This window comes from Ochotona princeps, chromosome 12, assembly GCF_030435755.1.
Source record: "Ochotona princeps isolate mOchPri1 chromosome 12, mOchPri1.hap1, whole genome shotgun sequence".
In the NCBI taxonomy this organism is placed as follows: domain Eukaryota; kingdom Metazoa; phylum Chordata; class Mammalia; order Lagomorpha; family Ochotonidae; genus Ochotona; species Ochotona princeps.
This window is the reverse complement of record NC_080843.1, coordinates 24,853,131-24,865,749: the sequence shown is the minus strand read 5'-3', so window position 1 is coordinate 24,865,749 and position 12,619 is coordinate 24,853,131. Positions and strand designations below refer to the sequence as shown.

At 37.8% G+C, this 12,619-nt stretch overlaps 1 protein-coding gene and 1 pseudogene across 17 annotated transcripts in view; both read right to left on the bottom strand.

Moving 5' to 3' along the window:
* The window catches only part of MYCBP2 (MYC binding protein 2), a 217,510-nt gene that overhangs the window by 16,691 nt on the left and 188,200 nt on the right, over positions 1-12,619 (bottom strand). For 13 of the 17 annotated variants that reach the window (XM_004577417.4, XM_058670592.1, XM_058670596.1 and 10 more), the window contains 8 exons: positions 12,224-12,289; positions 10,629-10,868; positions 9,921-10,019; positions 5,439-5,519; positions 4,591-4,857; positions 3,874-4,157; positions 1,754-1,850; positions 105-224 (listed from right to left, as the gene is read on the bottom strand). In XM_004577417.4, coding sequence (XP_004577474.2) covers positions 105-224; positions 1,754-1,850; positions 3,874-4,157; positions 4,591-4,857; positions 5,439-5,519; positions 9,921-10,019; positions 10,629-10,868; positions 12,224-12,289 — 1,254 coding nt within the window. Of the gene's footprint in view, positions 1-104; positions 225-1,753; positions 1,851-3,873; positions 4,158-4,590; positions 4,858-5,438; positions 5,520-5,561; positions 5,586-9,920; positions 10,020-10,628; positions 10,869-12,223; positions 12,290-12,619 lie in introns of those variants that run through there. The other 4 variants (XM_058670593.1, XM_058670608.1, XM_058670603.1 and 1 more) reach the window with 2 other exon arrangements.
* On the bottom strand, positions 5,612-6,746 carry LOC101522092 (nascent polypeptide-associated complex subunit alpha-like; annotated as a pseudogene).

The following is a 12,619-nucleotide window of genomic DNA, read 5'->3' as shown; positions in this document are numbered from 1 at the left end:
AAAAAAGGCACTATGGATTAAATTAATATATTGATTAAAATTTGTTCAAATCTATACTAGAAAGGAATATGTTTGTGATTCAGATCAAATTAAACAACACCCACTCTAGTTGTTGCAATGCATCTCACTGGAGACCTGAATTCTTCTTCCATCTTAGTCAAGGCAATGATAGTCTCTGCAATGGCATTTTTTGTCACCCGGGACCACGCTTCTGACAGATGACCCTGTTGAGCCAAACAGAATATTTTAATAAGCAATCTGAAATATGTTATCACAAACTATTTTCCCTATGTAAAAATTAACTTATTTGAGAGGGAGGAGGAGTGGGGGAGAGATCGGGAGAGATCGAGAAAGAGAGAGTGAGTGAGAGAGAGAGAGAGAGAGAAAGAGAAACAGAGAGAGAGAGAGAGCGAGCTTCCAAGTGTTGAGTTACCCCCAGACACTCCATGGCAGAGGAAGGGCTGGGGCCAAAGCTGCTCACTGGAACCAAATCCAGGTCTCCATACAGATGGCAGGAATCCAGTTACTTGAGCCATCACTACTGCCTCCCAGAGTTGGCATCAGTAGGATTTGGAGCCACAAGCCAAAGAGGGGGATGAAAGGCAGGTAGTTGGATGTGGGATGTGGGCAACTTGATTATTAGGATAAATGCCTATAACTCTCTCTTCTCTCAAAAAGTATCTCACATCCAAGGGAAAGCTTTACTTGTCTGCATTAGGATTGTGGCATTTTAGATCAAAAGGCATAGATTTTGAATTAAAAATTCTGCCCTGCTCAATGAAAAATTCAACTTCTCAAAATCCTTTTCCTTAGGTCCAACAGCATTTCTTATCATATTTGGGGGAAAATCTTCCACAAAGACACAATCATATCCATACTTGAGAAGTATATTTATTTATTTAATGTGAAATTTATACAGTTGAGCTAATTACTTTAGACAAGTATTATTAGAACCCCACAGTAAACATGTTCAAACTGCAACTACCTTTATTTCTTGCTTTGATTTTTAATGAACATTAACAATTAACTATTTTAGGATTTAGATGTTCCTTCACATTTTCAACCAATAAACACCTTGTGAAAAATCTGATGGTCACAAAGATTGAGAAAATGTTCACGCTAGAGGGAAAAAAATGATAGAATCTCATCTTTTTTCCAGAATGTTTCTCCCACTTCCCACATACACATGTTATCAATCTTCCAAGGAGCAGCTCAATTTTCTTCAACCTCCAAAACACTTCATGTTTGCTGTGCCTCTTGGGAACCATTATACCACACCACAGCACATCACTTGTTTCAGGCCACCCTCCACCCTCAGAAATACAGTGGAACGTTAGGAATCAACATCTTATGACAAATAACAGCAGGCATGTTCAGGTACTTCCTGCCTTTCACACTCCTAGCTCAACCTCCAAAGCCAACATCTTAGCAGTATGGGGCACTGATAAAGAAAGCCTTCATCAACTTTGAGGATGGAAGAGAATGAGAAACTCCCATTTCTAGAAGTTTTACTGCCTTAAAGTTTTAGAAGATTTAGATAACTATTTTTCTTAAGTAAACTGACTGGGGAGTTTGAAATGAATATAGTATACACAAGTGAAAAGTTTATGACTCACTGAAAAGCACTGGCATAATACTGAACACACTAAAAATCAGTCTTGGAAGTAAAACAAAACCATAGTAAAGCAGTTTTATCCAGACAGCAGAGCAAGGCTTCTGCTTTGTAGCTATAGTCAGGAGGATGGGAACTTACAGATGCCATGTCCTTAATAAGTTTAATGATGATCTCTGAAATCTGGGTGGGAGTTGAACCTTTCATCCACCAATGACTTTCACCTCGTCGAAGGTAGCTACAAAGAAAAACCACTATTTACAAACCGGGAAAGGATCAGTGTGTAAGTTGCTACCAATAAAAAGATGACAATGTTGATTCAGCATGCACTAATTTAATTCTTCAGGGGGTTGAATCAACAAAAATACTTTGGAACAAAGCCAGTTAAAACTCATCTAATCAATTCTGAGAGGCAGCATTTTGATTTAAGATTCCATTCAAATATTCCCATTTGTACATTAGTTCTGTTTGGATCTTCTACAACAGTGATATTTGAAATATACTCCATGGACTGCAAAATAATTGTGTCCAGTCTGCATGGAAATAATTTAGAATTTTTGTCAAAATGCAAATCGATTATATCACTAAGCACACTGTTTAGTTCAGCCAACTTTTTTTAAATCCTAGCAAGACTTGCCACATGAAGGAATATACTCTATAACATCCTAGTGTTGTGAGACTTTTGTCATGTACTGGCTTGAGTAGCTGTTCTGATGTCTAGTATTCTATTACACAGTTCAAGAATATCCTTTCACATACATCTTTACACATATGTGTAGCAATTTTGAAGGTAGACTGAGTGAAAGGATATAAATTAACATATATATTCAGTGAGAAATTTTCAATCTGACACTCAAAAAGCTTGAAACAATTTCTATCAAATGAAAATACTTATTCACCACTATTTGCAATTATTTGAATTGATATTTGTTTACTTGAACTTGTAATGGGTCTTTTAAATAACTGTTCTTGTCATTTATTTTTCTATCAATAATCTGCCCTTTTCTCTTCAGTTTGTAACTAGCATGTCTAATAATTCATTGTCTATTACATAGGCTAAAATAGTTTTTCAATTAAGTTGGTTTCATACATTTTCATGCTGCCAAATTTGTAAATCTTTTCCTATACTATTTTTAGGTTTTGTCTTTAGCTTAAGCAAGTCTTTTTTTTTTTTTAAAGACTTATTCATTTTATTACAGCCAGATATACACAGAGGAGGAGAGACAGAGAGGAAGATCTTCCGTCCAATGATTCACTCCCCAAGTGAGCCGCAACGGGCTGGTGCGCGCCGATCTGAAGCTGGGAACCTGGAACCTCTTCCGGGTCTCCCACACGGGTGCAGGGTCCCAGTGCATTGGGCCGTCTTCAACTGCTTTCCCAGGCCACAAGCAGGGAGCTGGATGGGAAGTGGAGCTGCCGGGATTAGAACCGGCGCCCATATGAGATCCCGGGGCATTCAAGGCGAGGATTTTAGCCGCTAGGCCATGCCACCGGGCCCAGCTTAAGCAAGTCTTAATTGGGGCCAGCATTTGGGAATGATGGGTAAAGCCACCACCTGCAGTGCCAGCAACTCCTTAATGCTGGTGCATGTCCTGGCTGCTCCTCTTCAGATCCAAAACCCTGGTAATGGGCCTGGAACAGCATTGTAAAGCGGCCCTTGTGTCTGGGCCCCCACCACAAACACGGGAGACCCAAACAGAGTTCTAGGCGCCTGCCTTGGCTTGGTCTAGCCTCAAACACTGTGGCCATCTGGGGAATGAACCAGTGGATAGAAGATCTCTGTCTCATCTTTTCTTTGTAACTCCGTTTTTTAAACAAACAAATAAATGAACAAATACATTTTTTAAAAAGGAAAGTTGTTTCCCAATAGAACACTATAAAATTATGCCTATAATTTATACTGGAATTTCAAAAGGAAATATGCAATACAAAAATCCTTAACTGATCATACATTTACTCCCCTCGTGTTACTTAAATATGGTAACAGAAAATGGAAGATTATTAACATAATACTGAAGTTTATTTTTATATATGTGTATATTTTATATATATGTGCAAATATTGTAACAAAATATACAGCCGACTTTCCATTTACTAGAAATTGAAAATGGAACATTTATTATGTATACCATTCCTTTTATACATGGATCAGTTGTTTATGAATTTAATTTGGTGAGTAGGCCAGTGAAATCAGAAATCACATTTTAAATCTGAACAGTGGCTCTGGTTTATTTTCATACTAACAGAGGCATACGGCTAACCTGGAATTAAAGATCATTGGTAGGGTAACTGTTGTTACTCCTTTGCCCACAGTGGTGCCAGCTGTCCCTGTGATGGTGGTTCCTTTGGCTTTCAGCTGTACAGTGAGGGCTTTGGCAATGCATCCTAGAAACATGTCCAAGATCCCCAGCTTAGTCCAGTCTCCTTTCTCTGTGGAGTGGATGATATCGCTGATGTCTGCTGGGGGGAGGGATTTTACTCCTATGATGCTGGCCAGACGACTGGGGGTCACTTCAGGCAAAACTCGTCTTAGTAAGGAGGTCACCTGGAAAGAAAACATAAGAAGATCCATTTCAAAGATTTTTATCTTTATGTTTTCATCTTTTAATGTGCTTGCCATTCTGCAACCTGGAAATCTCTGACAAAGAAATACCACGGAAACACTTTAATTTTTTGACTGGCTCAGCAAGAAAAAAACCAGCCTTTTAATCTTGATCAGGACTAAGTGACATTATACATTTCATGGAAATAAGGTATTATCACAACACATTAGCAAAATGGATCATATTTTGCTCTTCTATACTCTTGTTATAGACTCAAAAATAAAACAATATAGTAAAAAATACAGGTTATTAACAAAATTTAAAATATTCATTTTAAAGGCTCTTATAGGGATTCTCTTTGCTGTGTGACTGTTTTTCCTTCTTGAAGAAGTTTCAATCAAGAAAAGCACAAAGGCAGGTGGCATAACCCATCACCTGTCTCTGGACTCGGGGAGAGGCTGTGTGAAGCAGTGAAAAGAGATCCTGAAGCAGTGTCAGCTGCTGAGCCAGATACTGCCGGCCAACATTGGAACCGCTCAGTGCCAGCACCATGGAGAGCAGCTCGAAGCAGTAGGCATCGGAGGAAGCATCCTCATCACTGGGCTGAGAATTGGCGTTCTCTTTGCTGGAGATGGCATGCTCCCATTCTTCACGCACTCTGGTGGCTTCCATTCGGATAGCTTGGACGATGTGAGCACACACCTATTTCAAGGCAACACAGCAAACCTAAAATTAATCTGTCAGCCTGATTTAATAGTGGTAAAATAAACAAAAAGGAGTTGAATGTAAGTTGACGCTCAATCTAATGTTCTTTTTCCCAGTTAATTCTTCATATCATCTTCTTAACTCATTAAAAAAAAAAGTTAAAACCCGGAGAATGAAAAACAATGCAATGTATTTTGAAATGCCATATTTATGTTATTAGATTATATAGACATTTTAGCATTATTTCCTATCTCATTTCATACATAAAAATACTAAATCTGATTTATTTAACACTATTAATTGCTACATAGCAAATGCAAATTAAATCTAATAAAGCTGGGTATCTGACACCAATATAAAGAAATCCACATGCAAAATGAAAAACAAATGACTGCAAGGCAAGAAAGTTAACAATTCCAAGAAAATCTTGGAAGTAATGCACAGGACTTTTCTTCTCTAAAAATATTTTGTTGGATCTACTAAACACTCATCATTAAAAAAAAGGCTCCACACATTTTGAGGAATATTTTATATCCTAAAAACAAACTTGAAAGTTGATCAAATGGCTATTAACCAACCTGTTTTTGTAAGTTAGTCAGTTTACTCCTGCTGAATATAATTCCAACCATATGTTCTTTCAGGTCAGCATCTGATGTTGCCTTTACACAGAAAAAAAAAATGAGGCAGTTTCTTGAACACTTATATATTTGGCATTTTTAAGTACCCTAAAAATGGTTATGAGGATTATTTTAAGTTGAGGTATACAACACAATGGAAGACAAAGAATAAAGCTTGAGGAAATCATTATTGACCAAAGTAACTACACCAAGAACAAAATTTTAGGACTTACAAATCTACAGCAGTATACTACTTTCTCATAGACTTCCTTAATGTAGTCAAATTAAGCCATTTAGATTAAATTCATTTTAAAATTGAGAATGTTAGTAGCTCAAATCTTGCATTTAATTATGAGAAGAGCAATTAAGAAAAATAACATGTGATGAAAAGGAATGTGTCTTAACAAATCATGTGAGGCTGAGGACCTTAAATCTAGCTATTCTACTTTTTTATCCAACAAGAAGCCATAGCTTTATTAATGATAGAAACAGTACAAATTTTGAACCAAGTTGCATTACTCTTTGAGACTCGAAAACAAGAAAAGGTCCTTGTTTTTCAGATGGTTACACTGTTAATTCCATAACAGCATTTACAGTATCACTGCTGTGGCTCTTCAGGGCTTGGGCTGCCCTTGCTCTGGAAATATTTGTTTGTCACATGTGACAACTCTACATCCTTAACTCCCACACCTGTTTCAACAACCTCTTCCTCTTCTCTTTCCTCCTGTACAGTTGGAGACAGCTTCACCTCCAATTTTGAATTTCTCAGCTGCTTCTAGCTATGCTTGCTGAGGTAAGTCCTCAATCTTGGCTTCCCCCAAAACAATGTGTCTGACGCTGAGCTTTTGTAGACATTAGGTTTTGTGATGACAAAGAGGATATGCTTAGATTTCTAGACAGTGACACTGGTGACCCTGTAACCTGCCGCCGGCCCAGCTTGGACATGGCCTCCTGTGCCTTCTTTTCACTTGGACTCTGCTTAGCCTTACTGACGAGATCTTCACTGATTTCAGCTGCTGTGGCCAGCTGGGCCTGCTGTGTGGTTACCTGTGTGGAATCCTGCTACTCAAGCTCTGGCACAGACTCATCACTGTCCAATTCTGTTGCAGACCCTGTCTCATCCTGCGGCTGTGGCAACTCCTGCTCAGTAGCAGGGGTGGTTTCTATGGCTTCACCGGTCATTAAAAAACCCACTTGGAGAAAACTTTATAGTGTTTGTATGTATGGCTATTTCTAAATAACAGGTGTGTATATACTCACACACACATATACATACACACAGCAGATGGAAGGTGAGGATTTAGCCACTAGGTTATCGTGCCAGGCCCCTATCTATCTATGTTTATTGGAAAAGCAAACTTCCAGAAACAGAAAGAGAAACATCTTTCATCTGTTGGTTCACTCTTCAAGTGGTTGTAATGTTCAAAGCAAAGCTGATCAAAGTAGGAGCCAGGAGCTTTTTCTGGGTGTTCCATGTGGGTGCAGAGGTTCAGGGCATTAGGCCATCCTCTGCTATTTTCCCAGGTCACAAGCAGGGAGCTGGATGGGAAATCAAGCAACCAGAACTTGAATTAGCCCCCATATGGTATCCCGGTGCTTGCAAGGAAGATTATTCAATTGAGCCATTGTGCCAGGCCTGGCAGTTTCTTATTTTATAAGCATATGGTTACTATGCATACCAGCACTCCTATTCACTGGTTTTCAACTAAGAGAAATGAAAACACATCTGCACAAATACCTGTCTGCAAATGATCAGAGTTTTTCTCCTCATATATTTATTTATTTAAAAGACATAGAGGTGATGGAGGGCTGTGATTATCTTCAATTTGCCAGCTCAATTCATATATGCCTGCACAGGTAGGACTGGGTCAAGCTGAATCCAGAAGTTAGGAAGTCATTTTGGCTCTCTTTTTTGGGTGTTGGTGACCCAAGTATTTGAGCTGTCACTTGCAGCTTCTCAGATACGCATGAGCAGGAAGCTGGGCGTGGGAGCAGAGCCAGGACTTGAACCCAGGTACTCTGATATGAAATTTGGGCATACCAAGTAGTGTCTTAACTGCTGTAGCAAACGACTACCTCCAAACTGTCTTACTAAGAGTGGCCTAATGCAGAAATAATTCAAATACACATCAAGAAGTGAAATAAACAAGATTTAGCAACCAATGATGCAACCCACTGAGGCATGATACCAGCAGGTTGAATCTGTGGGTTGTCCCAATTATCCATTGGGGAACTAGCCAACATTATGGGGGATGTAGAAAACAGTTCGGTGGTTGCCAGGTTCTAAGTGTCAGGGGAGGATACATACAATACTGTATATACTGAAGCATAAGGGAGTTTCTAGAAGTGATGTCATTTTAAAAATTGATAATGATTTCACAATAGTACACATAGTAAAAACACACTGAATAATATATTTTAAAATGAAGATTTTTGTATGCAAACTATTACTCAATAATTTGAATTTGATTCTTTTGAAAATTGTATCATTTCACAGGCATCTAAGCATTAGCGTTATTGTTGTTACTCCTTAACATAACAAGCTTTGCAGTAAGTCCTCACTCTCATCCTTTCTTCTGACCTATCTATTATTTACTCTTTCAGACCTAACTCAAGTCTAATTTTTCCCAGGAAGCCTTGTCTGATCACCCTGGGGCATACTAATCTTAATTACTGTGACATAATATCTTGTGAATTTTGGTGTCAAGTACAAATTTTTCATGCATTTAATTATGTGATTATATACTATATGAAATTCTTGCTGCCTGTACTTAAAGATAAAGTGGAAATAGAGGGTTAATTGGAGTGCCTGGGCTGGTGTCCTGGCCCTGCTTCTAATTCCAGTTTCCTGTTAATGCACCTGTTAGCAAGCGGCAACTCAAGCACATTACTCACTGTTACCCATCTGAGAAAATGAGATTGAACTTTAGCCTCCTGACTGTCCAGGTCTAGCTTTGATTTGTGCAAGTATCTGAATAGTGAACCAGCAGATGGAAGATCTTCAGGTTTTCCTATCTTTTAAATAAACAGAAATAAATTTTAAAAATTTTAAAGAAATAACACTGATGACATTCAATTGATTTAATGAATATCCAGTCTGGCAGTCACTCAAATGGGATCTTTAAAACATGTTGAATTACTAGAGTTGCAAAATCACATTTTTTAAGAGACTTCAAATAACGAAAATTATTGTGTCAGGTACTTCAAAGTTGGTAGAAAAATTGTAAGACATTCTGATCAGACCCTTTTTGAAGATGTCTATTTAGAAGGCATGTGTTTAAATTAATAAGTGTTTGAAAGTTTCCTTTCAAAGGCCTGCTACACTAATTATGATGGGTCTTCAAAAAGTTGATGTAAATTACACATTTTTTTTTTTTTTGCACCAGCACAAAGATTCATTTTGCTTCAAATTGTTAACAAATTTTTGAAATACCTTAGTGTTTGCAGGCATTTAAGGCACAAGGATACTAAAACTATTCAGTTTTATTTACTCTTTTGGAAGTAGATGAAGTTTTCTTCTTAGGTTATTATTTAGTTTAGATAAGTAAGTACAGAAATTGCCTCTTAAAAGAAATTGTAAGAACACTGTAAAAACAGGTATCCTGGTAAAAATTTACATCCTGCGTGTGTGACATGGCATGGTGGATCTAAACATCAAATGCCATGCATAGAGTTTTTAAGAATGTTGTTGTAGTCCAACAGAAGAGGTAGAATACACATGCAGATAAAGACAGCAAGGGAAAAACAGTAAGAGATAGCCAGACTGACACACAATTCAACAGAGGGAAAGCTGCTTTTTGTTCTGCTTGGGGAGATCATAACGATGCTCATGGGGAGGATGTGTTTCAGGAGCTGAACTGTCAAGAGAAGATGAAGGGCAGAAGAGAAGACAACTGACAGGGTACAGTACAACCAAGGACTTCGCTCATTTCATAAATGCCAACATTTCAATACAGTCAAAGGTATACAACAAACTTCACTGTTGCTTAAAACACCAGCAATTTTAGATGCACGATTTGTGGATTTCTCTGAGATAGTTCCTTCATATTTTTTCGAATTAGAAATAAAAAATTAAAACACAGGGGCCAGTTTGAGTTCTTGCTACTCGACTTCCAATCCAGCTCCTTGCTAATGTTACTGTTAAAGCAGTAGTTAATGGCTCCAGTGCTTGAGTTGATGTCACCCATGTGGGACACCCCAACAAAGCTCTTAGCTTTTGGCTTTAGCCTGCCCTGCTCTGGCTGTTAACAACCATTTGGGGAATGAATCATCTCTCTATAAAACTTTGCTCTTCAAATAAGCAAATAATTTAAAACAATCCTATAAATAAACTAATAAATATCACGTACCCATTAAAATATGTAATACTGCAAAGATTATTTCACTAAACAAAAATATGAAAATGAGAAAAATGAAATTAAACTTTAGAATACAAATAAATACATTGTATACTTTTTCCTCTCCTTCAGGTGATGATAACAGTGCCTTTTCCTCTTGTTCTGGTGTAGGTTCAGCATCTCCAGAAATGAGCTTTCCAAAAACCTGAGGAAGAAGACAGGCTCGTGAGAAGGATTACTTCTGTGAAAGCTACAGGTCAGGAGTCAGTATTGTGACTTCACAGGTAAAGCTGATGCCCCGTCCCCATGAGCACTGGATGGAGTCCTGGCTGTTCTATTTCCAGATTGGCTCCCTGCTACTATGCCTGAGAAAGCTGCAGACGATGGCCCAAGTCTTGGGATCCCGCAAGCACATTGAAGACTCTGATGAAGCTCGTGGCTCTGGCTTTGGCCTGGCCTAGACCCACCTGTTGAGGCTATTTGAAGAGTAACTAGTAGATGAAAGATCTATTTTCTCCCTCATTTCCTGTAACTCTAACTTTCAAATAAATAAATATATCTCCTTTTTTATAAAAAGAATGCTGCAGGACTCATGAACTGATTGTATAAGAATTGTTACTCCTGCTATATACACCACTAATTTTCTGGATTATGAAAGCAACATGAAACCACACGTATTTAGGGCTAGGAGAAACAAAAAAGGATCATAGCTGGAGCCATGAGTCTCTAACACATTTTACAAAATACTTTGTTAACTTTGTAAAACGTGTATGTCAACGTGAGCCATGCTAGGACAGGTTGTCAGGACACTCACTTGAGAGGTGATGAGTCTGAATACTCGGAGTGTCTCTGCTTCACAGTTCCTCTGCTGGGCCATGCTGGCTGAAATCTGGCCCGCAATCTTTGTGCTCTCACCATCCTTCCAGCCCAGGACTTTAACTTGTCGAACTCTTAATGTATTTTCTGGGCCCTTTAATTCAATTTTGATGATGTGATTATCACCTCCAGGAAGTTCACTTGTTACCCAACCAATATGCCTGGAATCCAGATCAATCTGTTTGAACAGAAAAGCGACAGGAAGATGATATAGCTGTGTCACTTTTATCACTGTCATAAACTAGTATTAATAACAGCAAGCTGAAACAACTGTTCAGAGAGTAAAGTTTACTAGGTTATATCACACTGATTCATCTTATTTAAATCTTGCACAGATAAGTATTATTACTTATAATAGCTATTATGCAGATTAAGAAATTGAGGTTAATGCCAGTTAATGAATCCTCAGTGAATGATGTTGAAAATTCATATCCATGTTTGATCATCCATGGCTTTCCAGGACAAGTTATATGAGTGACAACATCACAAACAATTATTACAAACCTTACACCTACTATGTTTCAAATAAAAAACCAGCAATGGGGGTCCTGTTTTGTGAAGTCATGAATTAAAGTTCCACTTATAGATATCTATTTGCAATGTGTAATTACATAATATGCTTTAGTTTTGAATAACAATTACATTGGATGTAATTTCACACTTGCAGTTTCTAGTTTTGAATAAAAATTACATTGTATATAATTTCACACTTGCAGTTTCATACTGACATTCACTGGGAATATAACTTTTTTCAAGGCTTGAGTGTCAATATCCTGTGAGAAGGCTTTTGACATTATTTCATTGATAAAATGAAAATTGTCCCTTTGGCATTTGGTAAACTAGAAACGATCTGGGGAAACATACTTACACACCACATATTGTTTAGAAATTCAGGTTGAAATTATTGTAACTAATAATGTCAATTTTCTAAAAGGGGTATTAAGTATAAGCAATTACTATTTCATCAAACAGAATTATTTTCTCAAAATATTTAACAAACCTTATTATTGTTAAAATCTAATTCACTTTTCAAAGTAATTTGGGAAACTGGTCAACTTTTGTGGGATGAAGTGGTTATTGAAGAACAGCTTTGAATGTGTCACTCTAGCACAAACCTAGTTAACTTGTTTCTAGAGTTGGATTTTGGATTTACTTGCAACCTAGCTATGGCTGCAATGCTGTAAATGACAGGTTTTTCAGACTAGACCACAGCCTATTTTAACCTGAAGTGTAGGTGAACTAAGGTGTTGTGAATTTGATCTGTGATGAATTTTAAACCCACCTCAAGTCTCTGTGTGAAGAGGAGGGTGGAAGACTGTACGCATAATATAATGGCTCATGACTAGAGAAAGACAGTGGCAGGTAGAATGTCTAGCACAGGGATGGTAGCTACTGTTCCTACACATGGAGCATCTGCTAGTTTAGTGCTTTGCAATGGATTATTCATACCAGTACTTCGGTAGTGTGCCAACAGAGGCTAAGAGGATTCTTCTTTCTAGGTAACAAGTCATTTAACGACAAAATTTCAATTACCTGCTTTATTCTGCACAAATCTTCAACTGCTTTGCCAGTTAAGAAGGTGATTGAGGTAACTTTGTTCTAAAACAGACAATTCAAAATAGTTATGTCATATTTCTGCTTCAGAACTTGAGATTTCTTACAACCTTCCAATCCACAGCAACTCTTCACAGTCATTCCTAATTGACTCCAGACTTTCCGTTCAATTAACCACAATTCCTAAAATTGTAGTCTTTCCCCATTCTTGCAAACTCCATTGTAAGTATCAAATTTCAACCTTTCTCCAGCTGCTTCATTATAGCTTCATACTCCCTCTCTTAACTCAAAGCTTTGACATTCAATTCTCTGTCTTCATAAAGCCTTTTAACCATTTGGCTTGCCACTCATGCAAGCACTCTTGTTGCTATATTC